This window comes from Delphinapterus leucas, chromosome 3 (assembly GCF_059928025.1).
Source record: "Delphinapterus leucas isolate spDelLeu-1000000601 "Yukka" chromosome 3, BTC_Dleu_Yukka2, whole genome shotgun sequence".
Classification (NCBI taxonomy): domain Eukaryota; kingdom Metazoa; phylum Chordata; class Mammalia; order Artiodactyla; family Monodontidae; genus Delphinapterus; species Delphinapterus leucas.
In genome coordinates, this window is record NC_143131.1 from 143,370,394 (window position 1) to 143,395,365 (window position 24,972).

Consider the following 24,972-nt stretch of genomic DNA (forward strand, 5'->3'; position numbering starts at 1 on the left):
TCCCAGTGACTTGAAAATACGACTCTGGAGAGAAGCCCCCGCCTCACACATCCTGGGATGTGCTGCCATCCTCACGTCCCTCTCCGGTCCTCCCACTGGGGACACACACTGTCAGTGGAAAAGCATCTGCCTCGACCATAGCCCTGATCTCTGGCTATGGATGAGGAACATTAGCCCTCTGGGGAGAGTCCATATTGCTAAGTGACTGAAGGATTCTGAGGAGGGGAGAGCTGTGATCAGCACAGCCCTCACAGAGCGTGTCTGGCCCATCTTCTCCGGGGATGTGGTCCCCGAGGCTTTGTCTGTGGGCTGCTTTTTTTATGTGTATGTCAGTCTTGACAGGGGCTCCATTTCAGCCATGAAAGCGGCTCTCGGGGCAGCAGGGAAGAGTTGATTCAAATAGGCCTTAGCGTAGGAGGTCAAGTGGTCAGTAGATCCTGGAGTCACACTGTCAGGTGTCAACCCCGCCATGCTGCTGCTACCAGCTCTCCAACCTTGAGCAAATTCGGTAACCCCTCACCCTCCGTCTCCTCCCCCAGGGGTTGTTGGAAGGGTTACATGAGATCTCGCATGGCTGACACGTAGGGGTGTGCATCATTGAGTATGCACTCAGTGTGCTCTCCGCATGCACTTCGACCTTCATGAGCTTCCCCCGCCTTTTCTCTGGCAGCTGAACCGAAGTGACAGCGACAGCTCCACCCTGTCCAAGAAGCCACCTTTTGTTCGAAATTCCTTGGAGCGGCGCAGCGTCAGGATGAAGCGGGTAAGATGATCACCTCGGAGCTGTGTGTCCACCTGCTCCTCCCTCGTTTCCCCGAGCCGTGTGTCCGGCACACACATCCCCTGACGTCTGACCGTTTCTCCTCAGCCCCTGGTTGGAAGAAAGTCGCTCTCGCAAGCATGGGGATACTTGCACATGGAAGTTGATGAACTGTCAGGCCTGGGTAGGCACTGGGGAAAGTGCCAGAGGGTCCCTGTAGCATCGTTACTATGACCAATAGGGTTAGATCAGGAGTGTGCGTACTTGGCTTTGTTTTCTTGGGTAGAAATCGGAGTCACTGAGAACTAATCAACCCAAGACGTCACAGCCACCCATGGGAGCCTGCCTCAGGCAGGACTCTGTTCGGTGTGTGTCGTCTAGCTGACTGGGCAGTGGCAGGTCCTGACGGCCTCCCTGCTGGCGAAGAAGCCGGGCGCCACCACCCCCCCCGCCCCCCGTGGGCTTCTCTCAGTCCAGCTGGAAACGTGCAGGGAAGAGGCCACAAGCTGTGCCCGCAGAGCAATCTGGCCTTTCCTTAACGGAGACTTGGCTGAGGGGTCAGGATGGGGCCGTCTTAGACAATGGCCCAACTCCCAACAGGGACTTTCACCAACCAGTCAGGGCTGCAGGAGGTGCAGTGTGGCTCTACCCACTTCGGCCTTTCAACGCAGGCTCGACAGCAGTTCTGGCGAGCTTGCAGAACTAGAAGAAACCCAGGAGCCAGAATGTCAGAAAGAGAAGCAGAGAGAGCAAAGCGAAAGAGAAAGTGCAGAGAAAGGAGAGCGTGCTGACAGCCCCACGCAGGGGTGGCTGCTCCGCATATCCTGTGGGCCTGCTGCTGACAGCCCCCTGCCCCCCCACCCAGGTCTCCAGAAAGAACTAGAGAGAGCAGGAGAAAGAAGGCAGTGCAGAAGAGGCGCACCCGGAAAGGAGAGAGTGCTGGCTGCCGGAGAACTTGGACATGGCCTTAAGTGACAGGCATGTCCCACCCCAGCCCCACCCCGTCTGCTGTGGCTGGCTGGTGCTGCAGTCCCTGGAACACCAAGTCTCCTTGGGAGCTTGTTGATGATGCAGATTCTGAGGCCACACTCCCAGACTGTCTCATCCAGGCAGCTGGGGTGGGGCCCTGGAAACCGCATTTTAATAAGCTCCTCGGAGGATTCTGGAGCAGGTGTTCTGGGATCCACTCCAGGAGAAATGATGCTGCAGCTGCAGAAGCTCCCGCCTGCTCCCCCTGCAGTTACCTAATCATAGGAGTGATAGCCCATCATATTCACAGGTCCCACCCACACTGAAGAGGAGGGGGTTACACAGGGCTTGTATGTTAGGAGGTAGGAATCTTGGGAGCCATCTTAGAACTCCATCTCCCACAGTCATTTATTCTTTTTTAATGATTAGTGTTTTCTGATAGGAGAAGAGTTAACGATTATAGTTAATCAAGATCTTTTACATACAGATAACTGAAGAACTCAACCCAAATATAGCTTGAAAGTGAAAAAGGGAATGTATTGGCTCATTTAATGGAAAACTCTAGGATGTTGGACTGACTTCAGGCATGGATTGATCCAGGAGCTGAACCAATGTCATCAAGCTTCAGTCCCCCTCTCATGGCACTGCTCTCTCCAGATGGCTTAATTCTTAAACAGGGCTACCCCATATGCTGGTGAAGACGACCATGATCATTTCTAGGTTTATATCTTGCTGGCTCAGTGGCCTCTGTGTAAAGACATTGCCTTCTTTCCCAGTAGCTCAGCAAAAGTGCCAGAATTGAGTGGTACTGCCTGGGCTTGGATAACATGCTCAGCCCTGAGGCAATCACTGAGATTCTGATTGGCCAGGTTCAGGTCACATTCCTATCCCCGAAGCCCCCCCATGTGAAACAGATGGATTGACTATGGCAGATGTGGATCCCCAAGGGAAGATGAGGGTGCTATTACTATAAGACTAGAGAAGTGGAAACTGGACAGGCAGAAATAATAGATGTCCATTGCAGGACCACAAAGTCAATGCATGGGGAACACACCGGCATTGAGGAAACAGCTTTAGAGCAGGAGAGTGACAAGAATCCAGTAAAGGAGGAGGTAAATGTTGAGGACACTGTGAGTAGGGAAAGCAGCACCGTGTAGGGAGTGAGTGGGTAGGTTCTGGAGCCAGCTCCTGGGCTGGAATCTCGGCTTTACTGCTTATAATCTGTGTGATTTAACCTCTGGGGGCCTCCTCATCTGTGCAGATGGTAACGGTCAGGACCTCACAGGGTTGTGAAAATGAACTGAGGTAACAGAAGTAAAGCGCCTAGCACCGTGCCTGGGACATAAAAATGCTCAATAATACGAGCAGTAGACATGGAAAACATCAAGACGGGCTCCAGGGGGAGGGCGAGCCCCATTTTTTTAAGGACCGGAAGCCCGCGGATGAACGAAGGAGGGAGGGTGTCTGAGGTTCAGACCAGGGGGTCGTGTGGGCTCACTGGACCCGGCCCTGTAATAACGGCTCAAAAACCATCCCCACCTCCGTAGCCTTCGTCTGTCAAATCCCTGCGTGCCGAGCGCCTACCACGCACCTCGCTGGACCTCGAGTTGGACCTGCAGGCAACCAGGACCTGGCACAGCCAGCTGACTCAGGAGATCTCGGTGCTGAAGGAGCTCAAGGAGCAGCTGGAACAGGCCAAGAGCCACGGGGAGAAAGAGCTTCCACCGTGGTTGCGGGAGGACGAGCGCTTCCGCCTGCTGCTGAGGATGTTGGAGAAGCAGGTGAGTGGCGCTCTGCCCGTGCAGAGGGCGCGCTGCTGCAAGGGAGGCCGGCCGGACCTTCGAACGGGTCCTGCAGCCCTGTGACGCACTTGGAGTGTTCCCAGGTCCCCTCACGCCCATCAGCAAAGAGATCCAGGAATCCCTCTGCCCGGCAAACTTTATTAGCTCTTTACCTGGCTGCCAGGTCCTTTTGCTGCATTCCCGTGTTTATGTGTGCAAGACCTTATTGTTTACATGTTTATTCCTCCAGGTGGTCCTTCATCAAACACGTTGGGTACCTAATCTACGCTGGGGCACACGCTTGAACAGAGTAAATGCAGAACGCTGACCTGCCCCAGTGGCTGCCCATGCGGTCCCGCAGAGCGGGTGTTTCCAAATGGGAAAGGAGCGGCTCCTGGCAGGACTTTGTCCTGAGGGAGATGCCTGGGAATACAAGCCTGCTCGCGTCCCTGCCCTAGTGTAGTGCGTTTGAGGGATTTCAGCAGTTGCTCAAGGAAGAAGATATAACCACAAAATGGCCAGAGCACACAATGAGTTTAATTTGAGTGGTTGCTGCTTTCACAACTTTGCATCTGGGGGAAGTCCCTCACTGCATGACAATGCCCACCCATCCCCCTCCAAAGTGGTTCTGGGACCACTACCTAAAGAGGAGGAGGGCAGGGGAAAGGGGCTTGGAAAGGGGGCCTAGGCATCTAGATGATGTCATTCAGAGCACCGTGAGGAGTCTCTGGGTTGGAGAACACCAAAGCAGCAGCAGTTTGTGGTCTCTTATAGCCCTGGGGTTTATCTTACCTATGGCTAGCAGATGTCGGGTACAGCTTTAGGGGGTATGCAAAACAGGCAGGTTCTAAACAGCTAAAAAATCTTATTTGAGCTTCATTTTAAACAGTTGGATGGGTAAAAATTTGACTTTGGCACCAGTGGGCTCTTGAGATCCTGGAACTATGGTGAAGAAATAAATACCATAGGACCAACACACAGAGGCCACCTTCAACTCAATTTCTATAATACCTGCCAGGATTGCGGTCCATGGCAGAAATGATAGACTTTTGCTAGTTTTCTCTGTACATAGCCAAGCAGTGCAAGAGCACCGTACAGAGGGTGCCTGCCTGGATTGTTGGGAGGGCCATTAGCTAAAATTCCAGCTCTCAATGCAGGTGACGATAACTTAGAGCAGGAAGGTGGTACTGGGCTTCTTAGGTCTGGACTAATGTGGGAGCTTCAAATTGACTCTGGTAATTCAGAAGTTCCAGAAATGTTTATTTCTTTCTTATTTATTACTTATACCCTAATGTACATATAATAGAGTTATAATAATAGCATTAAGAGGAAATAGAAAATTAGAGCAAGTTTTAAGGAAGAGAAGGCAATAAACATATCCCTAATCTAATGGTAGTTGTCTATTACATTTATCTTGGAGCTTCCTAGTAGCCAAGGCAAAAAGAGGTAAGAAAACAAGTGCATATGTGCCGTACCTTAAGAAAGCACCAACTAAGAAAACCTGACCTTTTAAATAGAAAAAAAAAAAAAAAAAAAGAAAAAATAGTACATCTGTGACTGTCCGATGATGAGCTTCTACTAAAAAACCATTTAAATGGTAGCTTCATTGACCAAAATTCTGTCTTTAGGCAATGTTTTCAAGTATATGGAGCATAGATATTTTAGGGCTCTCTGGTTTGTTCTCAAAAGTGCTTCCATAGGTTTGTATCAGGAGGGAAGAGTGTAACGTTCCTAAAGCCCTTGAGCACAACTGCATGACTTGGAATTGGGTTTCCACCGTTTCTCACTGGCTTGACGTTAAAGAAATTTCTTCACATGCCTGAGCCTTAGTTTCCTCATCTGTAATACAGAGGTAATTAAAAAATTTACCTTCTTAGGTGGCCCTGAGAATTAGAGAGGCAGCACACATTTTACCTGGTAGCCCCTGTCTCCTTACTTCTGACAGGTCCCCACAGGTATTCAGTTCCTGGCCCCCAAAACCTGTCCTGTCTGACAGATGATGGGGTCACTTCCCCTCATTGTTCGGGATAAAGAGGTTCCTATGGTGGAACAGGAAGCGTCAGGGTGCCTATTCTGTGACCCTCAAACCTTTTAACTGCAGCAGACTCCTTCTTTGTGCTAGAAAGTTCCCCGTGGCTGACCCTTTTCTAGAGACCCTAAGGACTCTCTACTACCTCACTTTGCCCTCCAGATGGACCGAGCAGAGCACAAGGGCGAGCTTCAGACAGACAAGATGATGAGGTCGGCCGCCAAGGACGTGCACAGGCTTCGAGGCCAGAGCTGTAAGGAGCCCCCAGAAGTGCAGTCTTTCAGGTCAGCAAGTGGGCGCCTGGCCAGCCGCCTTTCCCTTTCCCACCCTGCCCGCCCAGCCTCGGTCTTCTTTGCTCTGCCTCGCTGCTCCCCATCCCACGCTCCCTTCCATAGCGGAGCCCCAGCTCTCTCTGTAGCAGATGTTCACCCTCTGCCCAGCCGTCCCCGGCAGTCTGTGAGCCCTGCGGTGCTTTCCCTCAGCTGTCTTGATCAGTCTCCACACAACTCGAGCTAATGTGTTAGATCCTCTTGTTTAATGAATGAGCCACCTGCTCCACCCTTTCCTCTTAGCGTTTCCATCCCCAGTAATTGCAGGGGATTGGCTGAATGATAAATAAGCCTGGGAGTGATGGATGCTTGCCAGGCCTCCCTAGCTATGCCTGCTGCCTGCCGGGATCCCGGGGAGATGCCTTCTTGCCGCCCTGGACCCAGGCGTGTCACGGGAGAGCACCACCCACCATTCGGCCTGGGCCTCCCATTCACAGAGGGCTTTGCATTTAGACTTGTGTTGTCCTCTCAGAAAAGATACTCATGTTTGTGTATGTGCTAAAACACATTCCTTTGTGGAACATAAACGTGTAAAATATACTGTCATTTGTCTAACCACATTTGGACATCCCTTAATTTCTAACCAATTGGAAATCTAAAACAAACCAACAGTGGAAGTGGCCTGAGGGCCCTTTTAGACTCTGGAGGCCTCTGATTGGAACTGAAGGTGGCTGGGCCTGCTAATGTCCCCTATAGCAGTGGTTCTCAATCAGGGATGATTTGGGCCCCTGAGGGACGTTTGGCAGTGTCTAGAGACTTTTTTTTTTTTTTTTTTTTTTTGGCTGTGTTGGGTCTTTGTTGCTGTGCGCAGGCTTTTCTCTAGTTGTGGCGAGCGGGGGCTGCTCTTGGTTGCGGTGTGTGGGCTTCTCATTGCGGTGGCTTCTCTTGGAGCACGGGCCCTAGAGCGTGCGGGCTTCAGTGGTTGTGGCATGTGAGCTCAGTAGTTGTGGCACACGGGCTTAGTTGCTCCGCGGCTTGTGGGATCTTCCCGGACCAGGGATCGAACCAATGTCCCCTGCATTGGCAGGCAGATTCTTAACCACTGCGCCACCAGGGAAGTCCCTAGGGACATTTTTGATTGTCAGAACTGGAAGGGGGGTGGGAGAGCTTGCAGCTGGCATCTAGTGGATGGAGGCCAGGGATGCTGCTAAGCATCTTACATGCACAGGACAGCCTCACCACAAAAAAATTATCCTGCCCATTATACCTATAAAGTGAGGTTGAAAAACCCTGTTTTAAAGGGATGGCCTCTTTTACAGGGAGAAGATGGCATTTTTCACCCGGCCTCGGTTGAATATCCCGACCCTCTCTGCGGATGACGTCTAATCGCCAGAAAAGTATTTCCTTTGTTCCACTGACCAGGCTGTGAACCTAGACTGTGGCTAAATTTATTTATGTGGTGTTATATGAAGGTACTGAGTCACAAGTCCTCTAGCACTCTTGTCGGTTTGAAGACAAACAGATTTTTTTAGTTTGGGTTCTATTATTAAAAAAAACAAAAACAAAAAAACCCACAAAAAAACCAGCATTACAATGACAAGATTGTATAGTTTGTATATTTAGGAATGTATTTTTGAGAAAGAAAATTTAAATGAACTAAAGCAGTATTAAGTTGCTGCTCTTCTTAAAATAAAATTGTTTAGTTTTTTTTTTTCTTTTTGTACAGCTCTACCTTCTAGAGGTTTCACTGCAATAAGAAGTAATGTTTGGGGGACGGTAATCCTCAAAGGACGTCCTGCAGATGTCACAGCACAGCTGACCTTTCCTACTTAACATATTTTGTACAATAGTAAAAAAAAAAAAAAAAGTGCACGGGAACTGTTTGGGGGATTCTGAGGTGCACCCACGAATCTTCACGAGCTGTGATGTGTTTTTATGTGGCCGCCTGACATGGAGCAGGCAGCGTGGGGCCGGCTGAGCTGCCCATCCTGTGCCAGTGACAGGCCTGCCCACGCTGGCCTCAGATGCCCAGTGAAGCCACTGAAACGAGTGAGGGAGGGCTGTGGAGAACTCCTTTCAGTTTTATCTCCATCAATAAAGTGGCCTTTCTGAATGAACGTCCTCGCTCTCTTTTTCTCCTCCACCCCCTCACTTCATCTGTGTTTCCCTGATTTTGACTCTCTGCTTCCCAATCGTTCCCTCCCTACCCATCTCCAGCGCAGGGGATGATTTTTTTCTTTCCTCTGCTCATTTGCTCATTAAGTGAAAATCACTGCTCAGCTGGGGCTGTTGCAGACATCCGAAGTCAGCCGTTAACAAACAAGCAGCAGATTCTCTTCCTTCTTCCTTCCTCTGAAGTTAGCCCGTGCAGTTGTCCTCCAAGTGTTGGGTTGGCCCAAAAGTTCGTTCGGGTTTCTCCGTAAGATGTTACAGAAAAACCTGAACAAACTTTTGGGCCAACCGTCTATAATTTGTTGGGGCTTCACCTCTCTGAACACACGAGTGTCGGATGCACTCTCTCACCTTCTGTGGAAATCCATCGCACGTGCTGAGGGTTGGCTTGGACGTTTCTTTAAATGAGTATCAACATTGTCCCTGACTCAATTGTAATGGGTCCAAGAGCACAAGGGTTGCATCTTGTGCTGTTCCTGTGGCCCTTAATGCCTGCACAGCTTAGAGCATTGAGACAGCTGCTGACCCTGCTGACCCTGCCCTTCATTTCAGGGCTCTGGCCGCAGCAATGGGGCAGATGACCTATCCCACTGGCCACCACGATTAGACTAAGGCTAGGCCTGGGGCCCCAGCTGGGCCAATCAGAACTTTTCCCCTGCATTTTCCACCTGAAGGTTGGAGACTAGATTTTCTCTTCCCAAAGCTATCGTGACCGTGGTTTCAGCTTCTGGGGCCCAACCCTAAGGAGAAGAGCAGATAAAAGAAGTGGAGAAAGAAGGTGTGTTTTGGGGTCTGAATCCACCAGGACCAGAGGTCAGCTGCATCCTCGCTCTATTCGTAGTCTGTTGGTGAACCAAGTGAAGAGTACTCAGTAAAAACTTGAAGGTCCTGCAATGGGACTTTTTTCAGTCAGTCACACCTTCACCCGTGTTCAGCTTTCCCGACAAGGGTCAGCCCCTCCCACCCCCAGAGCAGCAAGTGCTAAGAAGCAGAGCTCTAAACGCCCTCCTTGAGTGTGGGAAAGGCTGCAGCCGGAGAAGTGTGTCTCGGTGTTGCTTCAGCCGATGGAGCATTTGGGAGAAGAAGCAGACCACCTCTGGGGAAGGCAGAAGGCCCTCTGTCAGCCGTGGCATTGAATTCTCTATAAAAGCAGTTCACTGGCCAAACACCAATACATCCTGTTGCTTTTGCCTGGCAAGAAATCGAGGAATACATAAGAGATCTTCCATTTGTAACTGTGCTTGTGTCTTCTCCAGAATCTTCAGGAAACAAAAGCTCAGAAATGTGAGATGACTCGCTCAACATCACTCGGATAATAAATGGCCGGAGCTAGGATGCAGAACCTATCTTTGGACTTCAAATTTTCTATTGTCTTTCAGCTCCACTCTCTGTTTCCTGGGGTTACCACGTCACATGAGGTCCTACTTGAAGGGACTTGGCACATTTGGTTTTGAAGAATGAAGTCATGAAATCCTGTGGTTTCTCTGTATGGGGGTATGGAGAACGGAGGGGTCATCAGGAGACTAGTCTGGGAAAAGACACTCAGTAAACCTCAGTGGGTCTGACTGTCCTGTTCATAAAGCCGGTAGTTGGCCTTTTGACCATAAATATTTTGCAGTATGCACACTGGCAGCCTTTGTGCCTCCTGCCTCCCAAGAAAGCTAACCAGCAAGATCCGTCCAGTGAACTGTCCCTCTGCTGATCAGATTCCAGCCACGCTGACCTTTCTTCTCTCCATCCCCACCACAGGGCCTTTGCACCTCTGGTTCCTTCTGCCTGGTACACTCTTCCACCGTGTCTTCATCCCCCCACTATACGGCCCTCTCTTCATCCCTATTCAGATCTCAGTTCAATCCTCACCCCCTTGGAGAGCCTCTCCACCCTGACCCTGGACCACCCCATCCACTTACCCTCCCACACGTCATTCTGTGACACAGTGACCTGCTTTGTTTGCTTCAGAGCACTATTCCTCTCTGCACTGATCTTGTTACATGCCCCCTGCCCGTCTCTTCCCTCTAGGACATAAGATCTTAAAAGCAGGGACCTTGCTTGCCTTGCTTTCTGTTGGATCTGATGCAGAGTGGGTCCTTAATAAATACCTGCGGAATGAATGAATGAGATGAAAAGTCTGCCCCAGAGGTGTGTTTAATCTCGTCTCCTTTGTCATTCCAAATCAGGAAGTAAGGTAGGTTCTGGGTGGGACAGGAGTATTGAAGACTGCTATGGGGGGTGTCAGGATGCAGGGGTCTCTCCAGTCAGGCTCAGCGCACACCCCCAAACACACCCACACGTCACCCTACAACATAAAGAAGCAGAAGTGATGGGGATTCCTAGTGCGCATGTGCATGCACACAGAGATATAAACACACACACAGTGTTTACGTCCTTTGGAGGAACAGTTAGATTTTTTACCCTGAAATCAGTCCTCTCTTCTAGCAATTGGTTTTATTATTTTAATGGCTAATACTTACCTACTGCACAAAGTCCAAAGGGCACTCAAGAGCCATGGTAGCAAATCCTTCCACTGCTATGGGCTTCGGCACTGTTCTAAAGCTTTACTTATCGTTAACTCATTTATCCTCACAACAGCCCTATGAGGTAGATAGTATCATGACCATTCCTATTTTACAGTTGAGGAAAGTGACCCAGGGAAGAGTGGGATTAAACCCAGAGTGTGCTCTTAAGACATCTCACTACAGTGACAAGTCTTCTTCACACTTCTGTCCCTACCAGCTACTTCCCTCGCTAAAGACATCCTACATTACCAGTTTCTCCCATGTCTTTCCAGAGATAGGCAATGCATAAACAATCTTATATGTGTATCCTTTTCTTTTCCACCTGAAAGTGCATGCTAGACAGACTGTCCTGCACCTTCCCTTTTCTCACTTAATAAGATATCTGTAAGCTATTTCATTCTCAAAATTTTTAACAACCGTGTAGTATTCCACTGCATGGATATACCACAAATTAATGGAGGGACATTTGTATTGTTGCCAGTTTCTTGCTTTTACAGCGTCTAACTGCTGTCTTTTCCATCCATCCTTTCACATGTATATGAGAGTATCTGTAGATAAATTACTGCCTACATTTAAAAAATGCATTTTCAAAGCTCCCCGTGAAGCTGTAAAAGTGCCTCTCAGTCATTTCTTCTCAGCATGTTTGCTGGCTTCTTTAAGTGGCGTGAAGACTCCGGGAGATATACGTTACAGGCACTGAAAAGAATTAAGTTGTTAATGAAAGGTAAGGAAGTTGTTATATTCTAGTAGAAAGTATATTCTTGTTATATTCTAGATGCTCCTGGGAATTACTAAATGTAGAAGTTTGTCCTGCACCACTAATAAGGCTTCTCCCAGGGCAGTTGGGACTGAGTACATTTATTTAGGAGAACATGGTAAGTCATATATTTACAACCAACCATAAATATACATGAAGCTAATCAGAAGTAACAAAATGACCTAAGCTTAATTTTATAAAAGTTTTTACCACTTGCATTTACGTATTTGATATTTTGGTTTTGGATCTCTGATCATGAGGATATTGGACACATAGAAGCAGCATCATGCATGTCTTGTGCACCATTTTGGCCCCAGGGCCAAAGCAGTCCCTGAGAGATAGCAGACCCTCAAACAATTGTTCAGTGTATGAATTAGTCTAAGACCAAAGTTCTAATTCCAGTCCTGCTAAGTAACAACACAAACCCAGGTAATTTCCAGTGGTTTTCCTTTTTTGTTTGGGGTTTTTTTGGGGGGGTTTTTCCAGTGGTTTTCCACCCTTTTGCCAGGCTATCGTGATAACCAATGATTTCATGCAGTGTTTCCCAAAGTGAAGTGTAGGAGAAGATGCTAGAGGGTACCTAGGTGAACTTTGTATAATTATAATCATATGTTTATTTTAACTTGGCCATTAAACCCATGAATTCACAGCTTCTACTCCTTAGGATGAGGATTAGCAAATACTTAAGTTAAAAAAGTGAATCAATTTAAAGAAAAAGGTTGGGAATTCCCTGGCCGGCCAGTGGTTAGGACTCTGTGCTTTCACTGCCGAGGGCCCGGGTTCAATCCCTGGTTGGGGAACTAAGATCCTACAAGCCCCATGGGGTGGGGGAAAAAAAAATCACATAATCAACATAGTGGCACAAAGAAATGGTGAAAGTAGTGATGATAGAAGCACATTTAGAAATGATTGAGTTAATATATCTAGAATGGTTCTAGGTATCTGTAAGCTATTTTATTCTTTTTTTTCAGTTTTTTTTAAACTTTATTTTATATTGGAGTATAGTTGATTAACAATGTTGTGATAGTTTCAGGTGTACAGCAAAGTGATTCAATTATACATTTACATGTATCTATTCTTTTTCAAACTCTTTTCCCATTCAGGTTGTTACATAATAGTGCTATACAGTAGGTCCTTGTTGATTATCCATTTTAAATATAGCAGTGTGTACATGTCAATCACAAACTCCCTAACTATCCCTTCCCCTGACACGTCCCCCCTGGTAACCATAATTTCATTCTCTAAGTCTGTGAGTCTGTTTCTGTTTTGTAAATAAGTTCATTTGTATCATTTCTTTTTAAATTTATTTATTTATTTATTTTTGGCTGTGTTGGGTCTTCGTTGCTGCGCGCGGGCTTTTCTCTAGTTGTGGCGAGCGGGGGCTACTTTTTGTTGTGGTGTGTGGCATTCTCACTGCAGTGGCTTCTCTTGCTGTGGAGCATGGGCTCTAGGCGCCTGGGCTTCAGCAGTTGTGGCACGTGGGCTCAGTAGTTGTGGCTCGTGGGCTCTAGAACGCAGGGTAAGTAGTTGTGCACAGGCTTAGTTGCTCCGCAGCATGTGAGATCTTCTCAGGCCAGGGCTGGAACCCATGTCCCCTGCATTGACAGGCGGATTCTTAACCACTGTGCCACCAGGGAAGTCCCATATCATTTCTCTTTAGATTCCACATATAAGTGATATCATACGATATTTCTCTTTCTCTGTCTGACTTACTTCACTCAGTATGACAATCTCTAGGTCCATCCATGTCTCTGTAAATGGCATTATTTCATTCTTTTTAATGGCTGAGTAATATTCCATTGTATATATATATGTACTACATCTTCTTTATCCATTCCTGTGTCGATGGACACTTAGGTTGCTTCCATGTCTTGGCTATTGTAAACAGTGCTGCAGTGAACATTGGGGTACATGTGTCCTTTTGAATTGTGATTTTCTCAGGGTATATGCCCAGTAGTGGGATTGCTGGGTCATATAGTAGTTCTATTTTTAGTTTTTAAAGGAACCTCCATACTGCTCTCCATAGTGGTATACCAATTTACATTACCATCAAAAGTGTAGGAGGGTTCCCTTCTCTCCACAGCCTCTCCAGCATTTATTGTTTGTGGATTTTTTTGATGATAGCCATTTTGATTGGTGTGAGGTGATATCTCGTTGTAGTTCTGATTTGCGTTTCTCTAATATTTAGCGATGTTTAACATCTTTTCATGTGCTCTTGGCCATTTGTATGTCTTCTTTAGAGAAATGTCTATTTAGGTCTTCTACCCATTTTTTCATTGGGTTGTTTGTTTTCATGATATTAAGCCACATGTGTTGTTTGTAAATTTTGGAGACTAATCCCTTGTAAGTCACATCATTTGCAAATATTTTCTCCCAGTCTGTGGGTTGTCTTTCATTTTGCTTATGGTTTCCTTTGTTGTGCAAAAGCTTTTGAGTTTAATTAGGTCCCATTTGTTTATTTTTGTTTTTATTTCCATTACTCTGGGAGATGGATTGAAAAAGATATTGCTGTGATATATGTCAGAGAGTATTTTGCCTATGTTTTCCTCTAAGAGTTTTACAGTGTCCAGTCTCAGATTTAGGTCTTTAATCCATTTTGAGCTTATTTTTGTGTATGGTGTTAAAGAATGTGCTAATTTCATTTTTTTACATGTAGCCATCCAGTTTTCCCAGCACCATTTATTGAAGGGACTGTCTTTCCCCCATTGTATAGTCTTGCCTCCTTTGTTGTAAATTAATTTTTTTTTAATTTCAATTTAATTTTATTTATTTATTTATTTTTATTTTTTGGCTGCATTGGGTCTTTGTTGCTGCGGGCAGGCTTTCTCTAGTTGTGGCGAGCAGGGACCACTCTTCGTTGCAGTGCACAGGCTTCTCACTGTGGTGGCTTCTCTTTATTGTGGCGCACAGGCTTTAGTCACGCAGGCTTCAGTACTTGTGGCACTCAGGCTCCGTAGCTGTGGCTTGCAGACTCTAGAGTGCAGGCTCAGTAGTTGTGGCACACAGGCTTAGTTGCTTCGCAGCATGTGGGATCCTCCTGTACCAGGGCTTGAACCCGTGTCCCCTGCGTTGGCAGGCGGATTCTTAATGACTGCACCACCAGGGAAGTCCCTGTTGTAGATTAATTGACCATGGGTGCATGGGTTTATTTCTGGGCTTTCTATCCTGTTCCATTGATGTATATTTCTATTTTTGACCAGTACCATACTGTTCTGATGACTATAGCTTTGTAGTATATTCTAAAGTCAGGGCGCCTGATTCCTCCGGCTCTGTTTTTCTTTCTCAAGATTGCTTTGGCTCTTTGGGGTCTTTCATGTCTCCATACAAAGTCTAAGATTTTTTTGTTCCAGTTCTGTGAAAAATGCCATTGGTAATTTGATAGGGATTGCATTGAATCTGTAGATTGCCTTGGGTAGTAGAGTCATTTTGACAATATTAATTCTTCTAATCCAAGGACATGGTATGTCTTTCCATCTGTTTTGTTGTCTTAGATTTCTTTCATCAGCGTCTTATAGTTTTCAGAGTACAGGTCTTTTGTCTCCTTATGTAGGTTTATTCCTAGGTATTTTATTCTTTTGGAAGCAGTGGTAAATGGGATTGTTTCTTGAATTTCTCTTTCTGATCTTTCATTGTTAGTGTATAGAAATGCAACAGATTTCTGTGTATTAATTTTGTAACCTGCAACGTTACCGAATTCATTGATGAGCTCTAGTAGTTTTCTGGTAGCATCTTTAGGATTTTCTATATATAGTATCATGTCATCTGCAAATAGTGACAATTTAACTTCTTCTTTTCCATTTTGGGTTCCTTTTTTTTTTTTTTTTGCGGTACGCGGGCCTCTCACTGTTGTGGCCTCTCCCGTTGCGGAGCATAGGCTCTGGATGCGCAGGCTCAGCAGCCATGGCTCACAGGCCTAGCCACTCCACGGCATGTGGGATCCTCCCAGACCGGGGCACGAACCCATGTCCCCTGCATCAGCAGGTGGACTCTTAACCACTGTGCCACCAGGGAAGCCCTGGGTTCCTTTTATTTCTTTTTCTTCTCTGATTGCCATAGCTAGGACTTCCAAAACTATGTTGAATGAAAGTGGCAAGGGTGGACATCCTTGTCTTATTCCTGATCTTAGAAGAAATGCTTTCAGCTTTTCACCATTGAGTATGATGTTAGCTGTAGGTTTGTTGTATATGGCCTTTATTATGTTGAGGTATGTTCCCTCTATTCCCTCTTTCTGGAGAGTTTTTAACATAAATGGGTGCTGAATTTTGTCAAAGGCTTTTTCTGCATCTATTGAGATGATCCTATGGTTTTTAGTCTTCAGTCTGTCGATGTGGTGCATCACACTGATTGATTTGCGGATATTGAAAAATCCTTGCATCCCTGGGATAAATCCCACTTGATCATGGTGTATGATCCTTTTAATGTATTGTTGGATTCAGATAGCTCGCATTTGTTGAGGGTTTTTGCGTCTGTGTTCATCAGTGATATTGGCCTGTAATTTTCTTTTTTTGTGGTATCTTTGTCTGATTTTGGTGTCAGAGTGATAGTGGCCTCACGGGATGAGTTTGGGAGCTTTCCTTCCTCTGCGATTTTTTGGAACAGTTTCAGAAGTATAGGTGTTAGCTCCTCTCTAAATGTTTGATAGAATTCGCCTGTGAAGCCATCTGGTTTTAGATTTCTGTTTGTTGGGAGTTTTTAAATCACAGTTTCAGTTTCAGTGCTTGTGACTGGTCTGTTCATGTTTTCTATTTCTTCCTGGTTCAGTCTTGGGAGATTGTACCTTTCTAAGAATTTGTCCGTTTCTTCCAAGTTGTCCATTTTACTGGCATACAGTCGCTAGTAGTAGTGTCTTATGATTTGTATTTGTATATGTCTTTGTATTTCTGTGGTATCAGTTGTAACCTCTTCTTTTTCATTTCTAATTTTATTGATTTGAGTGCTCTCCCTTTTTTTCTTGATGAGTCTGGCTAAAGGTTTATCAATTTCATTTGTCTTTTCAAAGAACCAGTTTTATTTTCATTGATCTTTGCTATCATTTTCTTAGTCTCTATTTCATTTATTTCTGCTCTGATCTTTATGATTTCTTTCCTTCTACTAACTTCAGGTTATGTTTGTTCTTCTTTCTCTAGTTGCCTTAGGTGTAAGGTTAGGTTGTTTGAGATTTTTCGTATTTCCTGAGGTAAGCTTGTATTGCTATAAACTTCCCTCTTAGAACTGCTTTTGCTGCATCCCATAGGTTTTGGATCATTGTGCTTTCATTTTCATTTGTCCCTTGGTATTTTTTAATTTCCTCTTTGATTTCTTCAGTGATCCATTGGTTGTTTAGTAGCGTAGTGTTTAGTCTCCACGTGTTTGTGTTTTTTGCAGTTTTTTTCTTGTAGTTGATTTCTAATCTCATAGTGTTGTGGTTGGAAAAGATGCTTGATATGATTTCAGTTTTCTTAAATTTACCAAGGCTTGCTTTGTGGCCCAGCATGTGGTCAGTCCTGGAGAATATTCCATGTGCACTTGAGAAGAATGTGTATTCTGCTGCTTTTGGATGGAATGCTTTATAAATATCAATTAAGTCCATCTTGTCTAATATGTCATCTAAGACCTGTGTTTCCTTATTGACTTTCTGTCTGTATGATCCGTCCATTGATGAAAGTGGGGTGTTAAAATCCCGCTATTATTGTGTTACTGTCAATTTCTCCCTTTATGGCTGTTAGTATTTGCCTTATATATTGAGATGCTCCTCTGTTGGGTAAATATATATTTGCAATTGTTATATCTTGATCATTATGTAGTGTCCTTCTTTGTCTCTTATAACAGTCTTTATTTTAAAGTCTGTTTTGTCTGATATGAGTATTGCTACTCCAGCTTTCTTTTGATTTCCATTTGCATGGAATACCTTCTTCCATCCCCTCAATTTCAGTCTGTATGTGTCCCTAGACCCTAAGGGGGTCTCTTGTAGACAGCATATATATGGGTCTTGTTTTTGTATCCATTCAGCCAGTCTAGTCTTTTGGTTGGAGCATTTAATCCATTTACATTTAAGATAATTATTGATAAGTATGTTCCTATTGCCATTTTCTTAATTGTTTTGGGTTGACTTTGTAAGTCTTCTTTCTTCCCTTCCTCTTTTGTTCTCTTCTTTTCTTTTTGATCACTCTAGTATTGTGTTTGGGTTACTTTTTCTTTTTTGTTTGTGTATCTATTGTAGTTTTTGTGTTTGCTGTTCCCATGAGGTCTTGATATAGCAGACTATATATGTACCAGGTCATTTTAAGTTGCTGGTCTCTTTCCTGCCTAGAGGAGTTCCTTTAGCATTTGTTGCAAAGCTGGTCTGGTGGTGCAGAATTCTCTTAGCTTTTGCTTATCTGTAAAGCTTTTGATTTCTTCATCAAATCTGAATGAGAGCCTTGCTGGGTAGAGATTCTTGGTTATGCTCTTCCCTTTCATCACTTTAAGTGTATCATGCCACTCCCTTCTGGTCTGCAGAGTTTCTGCTGAGAAATCAGCTGATAACCTTACGGGAGTTCCCTTGTATGTTATTTGTCATTTTTCCCATGTTGCTTTTAATATTTTTTCTTTGTCTTTCATTTTTGTCAATTTGATTACTATGTGTCTCGGCGTGTTCCTCCTTGGGTTTATCCTGCCTGGGACTCTCTACATTTCCTGGACTTGGATGACTGTTTCCTTTCCCATGTTAGGGACCTTTTCAGCTTTTCTCTCTCTCTTCTTTTGGGATCCCTATAATGTGAACGTTGGTGCATTTAATGCTGTCCCAGAGGTCTCTTAGACTGTCTTCATTTCTTTTCATTCTTCTTTCTTTATTCTGTTCTACAGAAGTGATTTGCACCATTCCATCTTCTAGCTCACTTATCCATTCTTCTGCCTCATTTATTCAGATATTGATTCCTTCTAGTGCATTTTTCATTTCAGTTATTGTATTGTTCATCTCTGTTTATTTGTTCTTTAGTTCTTCTAGGTCTTGGTTAAACATTTCTTGCATCTTCTAGATCCTTGCCTCCATTCTTTTTCTGAGATCCTGGATCATCTTTACTATCATTATTCTGAATTCTTTTTCTGAAAGATTGCCTAGTTCCACTTCACTTAGTTGTTTTTCTGGGATTTTATCCTGTTCCTTCATCTGGAGGATGCAACATAATCCTCTACTTTTTCATTTCATCGAACTTTCTGTGATTGTGGTTTTCGGTCCGCAGGCTGTAGGATTATAGTTCTTCTTGCTTCTGCTGTCTGCCCTCTAGTGGATGAGGCTATCTAAGAGACTTTGCAAGCTTCCTGTTGGGAGGGATTGGTGGTGGGTAGAGTCTTTTCCCTCTGATGGGCAGGGCTGTGCTCAGTAAAACTTTAATCCACTTGTCTACTGATGGGTGGGGCTGTGTTCCCTCACTCTTGGTTGTTTGATCTGAGGCAACCCAGCACTGGAGCCTAGAGGTTGTTTGGTGGGGCTGATAGCCTCTGGGAGGGCTCAGGCCAATAAGTACTTCCAAGAACTGCTGCTGCCGCCAGTGTCTTTGTCCCCACAGTGAGCCACAGCCACCCCCTGCCTCTGCAGGAGACCCTCTAATACTAGCAGGTATGTCTGGCCCAGTCTCTTATGGGGTCACTGCTTTTTTCCCCTGGGTCCTGGTGGACACAAGACTTCGTGTGTGCCCTCCAAGAGTGGAGTTTCTATTTCCCCAGGTCCTGTGGAATTCCTGCAATCAGATCCCACTGCTTTTCAAAGCCAGCTTCTCTGAGGACTCCTCCTCCCATTGCCAGACCCCCAGGCTGGGAAGCCTGACATGGGGCTCAGAACTTTTTCTCCCGTGGGAGAGTTTCTGTGGTATAATTGTTCTCCAGTTTGTGGTTTGGCCACGCGGCGGGTATGGGATTTGATTTTATTGCAGTTGCGCCCCTCCTACCATCTTGTTGTGGCTTCTCCTTTGTCTTTGGATGTAGGGTATCTTTTTTGGTAGGTTCCAGCGTTTTTCTGTCAATGGTTGTTCAGCAGTTAGTTGTGATCCCAGTGTTCTCGTAAGAAGGGCTGAGCACGCGTCTTCCTACTGCACCATCTTGAGCTATTCTATTTCATTCTTTTTAATAACCATATAGATTCCACTAAATGAAGGTACCATGAATTAATTGATGGATATTTATGTTGTTGCCAATCTCTTGCATTTACAAACAGTAAAATGCCTTCATATAAAGACTAAGGCTGGTGTGACACTGGAAACCAGGTGCTGGACAAGTGGGAATGATGAGGGCCAGGGACCCTAGGACCCTGGGTGGCCTCCCCACCATCTCTCTGACAGCAGGGAGGGGACAAGGAGAGGTTTTCAGCATGGGGAGGTCTCCTATTAGGTCAGGACTTTGTCTTGGTCCCATCCCCCTCTGCCCAGAAGTCACTCTGTGCTTGAGGCAGTTCTCATTGTGAGCAGGAGGATAAGAAAGGGGGCCTGGGCTTCCCTGGTGGCGCAGTGGTTGAGAGTCCGCCTGCCGATGTGGGGGACGCGGGTTCGTGCCCCGGTCCAGGAAGATCCCACATGCCGCGGAGTGGCTGCGCCTGTGAGCCATGGCCGCTGAGCCTGCGCAAAAGAAAGGGGGCCTGCCCTCACCTAGAGCCTCAGTATGGGAGCTTGGTGCGCAATTTTTTTCACTTTAGAATTTGTTTTCAGTTACTATGTAATTAATACACGTGGTTAAAAAAAACATCTCAAATGCTACAGAAAGACCTAAGATATAAAATAAGACACCCCCATGCTCTGGAATCTACAGTTAATAATTGTTAATCTGGTGGTTTTCGGTTAAATAATTGACCTTTATTCCTTGTTCATTGTCTGCAGGCAAGATCTGTCCCCTCCCTGCCATAAAGATGAGGAGATTGTGCCACATACTTTCCCTTTCTCCTCAGCAACACCTCCTAATTTTTGTTAGTGACATCATTATTTTTTATGTAGTTTGAAACAGAGTATCACATTTACATTCTCCTCTGTAATGATCATCAAGCTTCCTGTTATGAGTTGATTTGAAAAATTAAGAACTATTAACAGCATTTACAATAGGATGGTTGAAGTAAACATTATTCCCTATGGAAACAGGAAGTATGTTTGGTCCTGGGTCATTAAACTTTTGTTACTGGAAGCAAAATTCAAAGATCCAATCATCTTTTCCTGCCCCATAACCTTCTTCATTTCTTTCGGGCCAGACTTAGCTCATTATTTCTCATACCCTGTATCTTCATTTTTGGGTTCCTAGTCCAAGAGCAAGTTCTGTCAGTTCTGCCTCCAAAATACATCATGAATCTGTCCATTTTCTTTTTCCTGTTACCGCTTTGGTTCATTATCCCTCACCTGGACCACTTCCAAAGCCTCCCGTATTCGTTTGCTAGTGATGCTGTAAACAATCGGCCAAACTGGGGCCGGGTTGTGGGTGAGGCTTAACCAACAGAAATTTATTTTCTCAGCGTCCTAGAGGCTAGAAGTCTGATCTGAAATCAAAGTGTTGGCGGGCAACGTTGGTTATTTCTGCGGCCTTTCACCTTGGTTTGTAGACGGCAGTTTTCTCACTATGTCTTCACATGGTCTTACGTGTGTGTGTGTGTGTGTGTGTGTGTGTGTGTGTCCTATCTCTTAAGGACACCAAACATATTGGATTAGGCCTCACTCTCATGACATCATTTTAAATTAATTCCATCTTTAAAGACCCTACCTCCAAATACAGCCACATTCTGAGGTACTAGGGGTTAGAACTTTGACATATGAATTGAGGGAGAATACAATTTGGCCCGTAACACCTTCCTTTTGAAAAACAAAAATTAGACTTCTCTGCTACGCCATCCAATGGTTCGTATTTTGCTTAGAATAAATTTAAACCCCCCTGCCTTCACTTACAAATTCTTATATGCTTTGCTTTTGCCAATCTTGCCATCTCAGCTCACACCCAATTCCCCTCCTTTCTGCTTTCGAGTAAACTTAGCTCCTGGCTCAGACCACTTGCACTTGCTATCCTCTCTGCCTAGAACCCTGTTAACTGAAGAAAAAAAAAAAAAGCACAACCTAAAACTAAATGCTGAGAATTATGGGGGGTTTTGGCAGACAAAACTGAGGACTTTCAGAAGGAGAAGAACAAATTTTGTACATTAACGCATATATGTGGAATCTAGAAAAATGGTACAGATTAACTGGTTTGCAAGGCAGAAATAGAGACACAGACGTAGAGAACAAACGTATGGACACCAAGGGGGGAAAGCGGGGGTGGGGCGGGGTGATGAATTGGGAGATTGGGATTGACATGTATACACTAATATGTATAAAATAGATAAAACTAATAAGAACCTGCTTATAAAAAAATTTAAATGCTGTGCTAATTGTAGCTTATTTAAAGCCTCTAGTCCTATAATTCTTTGAATTATTTGAAACTGAAACAGGAGGAAAAAATTAAAAAGGAAAACAAAAAAACAAAAAAAAACCCTGAGGACTTAAACCTGGGATACAGCCTCTCAGTTAGATCTGAGGGACTGCTCCCAAGAGGTAAGGGGGGAGCCAGGGTATATAGGAGTTTTTGTAACAAAGACCAGGTAGTCAGAGCATCGAAAGATCACTGTTACAGAAAACTAGATATCTCAAGTTAATGAAGTTAGTACTTTTCTATATATGGGAAGATGCAAGAGTCTGGGCTCATTGAAATCATTCCTTTGATATGCACCTTAACTATCTAGGACAAGTATCCTGCTTTTTTTCCATCCTGAATCCCCTCAGGGTGCACAGCTGGGGGTTGCTGCAGTGGCTTAGGGCTTGGCAGTGGGCAGCCCGTTTGTCTCCATCCTAAGTTATACTGGGGTTCACCGGCTGGGGGGCTGTAATGTGATGGCTTGATGGCTGCAACATCCTTTGTTTGCTGATACAGCAGGCAACATTTTTCACTCACAACCCTCCTATTCGTTACATTAAGAAACAGCTTTTTACCAATGTCCTGTAACAAACTGGGTGATATGCACCTCAGGGTGTAGGAAGACATTCTAAGGGGGCTTAGGGCGTGGATACATGAGAAGAATCCATTTACAGATTGTGAATTTTTGTATACTCTTTCCTAAAATTTCTTTACCCACAAATTCAGTTATCCAGTTCTCTTTTTATATCTCGCTTTCCACAGAGAAAGGCATAACACCCCTCCCACTGCCCTGGGTGTAAACTAACAGGAACTGAACAAGGCATACTTTGTCAGGGAGGAAGAGATTTTCCCCTACCCTCTAGGTTTTTCAGGCTGCCTGGTCTAAGAATTAAATTGACATGAGACAGGTTAGCATGAGAAATCACAGAAAATTTTAGTAATATGTATACATGGGAAAAACTCAGGAGAAATGAGGAACTCCCAAAATGGCCCAAGCCGCCACCTTAAATACCATCTTCATCTAAAGACAAAAGAGGGCATTGGGGGTAGTGGTTTGGGACTTCCAAGGGGAGGAAGGCAGCTCACTTAGAGATGGAAAAGTGAGTGTTGGGTAAATAAACGGAGACAAGAGTGGACTCTGATCTCTAGGCTCTGCCAAGTTTCCCCCAGTACACCTAGCCCACATTCTTTGCAGATATCATCGCTGGTGATAGCTCTATTCCAGGAACAGGCCCTTTATCTAAATTCTTTAGGTCACTAAGGGCAAGGTAAAAAGAAAGACTTCCTGAGTCTTCTGTTTCATAAAAATAATCAGCCTAAAATAATCCTCACACCAAAGAGACACATTTTGAGGTGGCAGATTTTGCTTCTCTGCAACTTCAAGAATTTCCCCTGAGGGTAACCCCTTAAGCACCAAGCAAAGGAAACTTACTAAAAAGATGACCCTTTTTCCTGCTTTGTTTCAAAGGCCCAAAGGTGGACATCTATCTGTCCATTGATTTGTCCATTCACCAACTCATCCTTCCCTCCATCCATCTTTCTCTGTTAGAGAAGTAAAAACGTGTCACAGGGACATATATTAACACTTGTGTTTGGCTTAAAAATAAAAGCAAACTTCAAAAATAAAAAAATAGGTAAAAATGATATGAAGTATTTGACTTGACAAAGAGAACTGGCTTTGCCAATTAATAAATATGGTAAACATTTTCCATAAATTGGATGAGCTAAATTCGCCGCTCCATGGTTTTGATGAAAATACATTAACAGCACTTACAAAAGAAACAAGATGCCAGAAAATAGTTCATTACCACTATTTCAATTTGTGGCAAGAGCTTTCAGATGTCAACTTTAAAAAGCCTGTAGACTATAGTAAGAATTTTAAAAATTCATTCATTGGCCACAGAGCAAAAAAATTTAGAGACCACTGTTTGAAGCACTGGGGATCCAGGGAAGAGTGAACAAGACAGTTGACATCCCTGTCTTCTCAGAACTTACATCCCAGATTAGCTGTTTAAAATTTTAGTTCAAATGTTACCTGCTCAGAGAGACCTTCCCTGACCCAAGTGACTCTACCACATTACCTTCCTGGCAATTAAAACTCATTGAGGGGTTTCCCTGGTGGCACAGTGGTTAAGAATCCACCTGCCAATGCAGAGGACACGGGTTCCAGCCCTGGGCCGGGAAGATCCCACATGCCCGGGGAGCAACTAAGCCCGTGAGCCATAACTACTGAGCCTGCGCTCTAGAGCCCACAAGCCACAACTACTGAGTCCATGTGCCTAGAGCCCGTGCTCCACAACAAGAGAAGCCAGGACAATGAGAAACCCGAGCACTGCAATGAAGACCCAACACAGCCAAAAATTTAAAAAAAAAAAAAAACTCAAGATTGTTATTTACTTTCTTTTTTTTAAAATTTATTTATTTATGGCTGAGTTGGGTCTTTGTTGCTGCACGCGGGCTTTCTCTAGTTGCAGTGAGCAGGGGCCATTCTTCGTTGCAATGCCCAGGCTTCTCACTGCAGTGACTTCTCTTGTTGCAGAGCACAGGCTCTAGGTGCGCGGGCTCAGTAGTTGTGGCTCTTGGGCTCTAGAGTGCAGGCTCAGTAGTTGTGGCGCACGAGCTTAGTTGCTCTGCCGCATGTGGGATCTTCCCAGCCCAGGGCTCGAACCTGTGTCCCCTCCATTGGTAGGCGCTTTTTTTTTTTTTTTTTTTTTTTTGGTACGCGGGCCTCTCACTGTTGTGGCCTCTTCCGTTGCGGAGCACAGGCTCCGGACGCGCAGGCTCAGCGGCCATGGCTCACGGGCCCAGTCGCTCCACTGCATGTGGGATCTTCCTGGACCGGGGCACGAACCCGTGTCCCATGCATCGGCAGGCGGACTCTCAACCACTGCGCCACCAGGGAAGCCCGGTAGGCGGATTCTTAACTGTATTTACTTTCTTGTCTGGTATATCTATTCCCTCTAAAATGTAACTTCCATGAAAGTGAGGACCTTGTCGGACTTGTTTCCAGCTGTGTTCTAGCGCCTGGCATAGTGCTGGCATATTAATGTGCATAATAAATGCTGTTGAATAAATTAATGGATTTTGTTAGTTCTGTACCCATTTCACGGAGGGGTTAAATGAAGCCCTTGAGAGACAAAGGCTTTAGGTAAGTGCCTCTGTCCAAGTCAGTCGAGCACAGAGCAGCTCTGGTCCGATTCCCCTCAAATCCTTTGCCCTCGTCCCAACATCAGAATCTAAAGGCTGCAGCCCCCGCCCACCCCCATCCTGGCAGAAAATTCCCGCGGGTTCTCCCCGCAGTGTCTCCTGGATTTCACCAGGGGGCAGCAGAGGCGACACCCACGA

The 24,972-nt window shown here is 45.2% G+C and overlaps 1 protein-coding gene across 3 annotated transcripts in view; it reads left to right on the forward strand.

The window, feature by feature from the left end:
- Positions 1–24,860, forward strand: part of WWC1 (WW and C2 domain containing 1) — a 169,469-nt gene extending 144,609 nt beyond the window's left edge. Inside the window, exons 20-24 of one of the 3 annotated variants that reach the window (XR_004023980.2) lie at positions 671–763; positions 3,277–3,510; positions 5,702–5,823; positions 7,128–7,280; positions 7,535–9,215. Coding sequence is in view for 2 of the 3 variants with exons in the window: in XM_022595150.3 (XP_022450858.1) it covers positions 671–763; positions 3,277–3,510; positions 5,702–5,823; positions 7,128–7,194 (516 nt within the window). In the remaining variant the exon portion in view is untranslated. Of the gene's footprint in view, positions 1–670; positions 764–3,276; positions 3,511–5,701; positions 5,824–7,127; positions 9,216–9,236 lie in introns of those variants that run through there. The other 2 variants (XM_089909644.1, XM_022595150.3) reach the window with 2 other exon arrangements.
- The last annotated feature ends 112 nt before the right edge of the window (positions 24,861–24,972 follow it).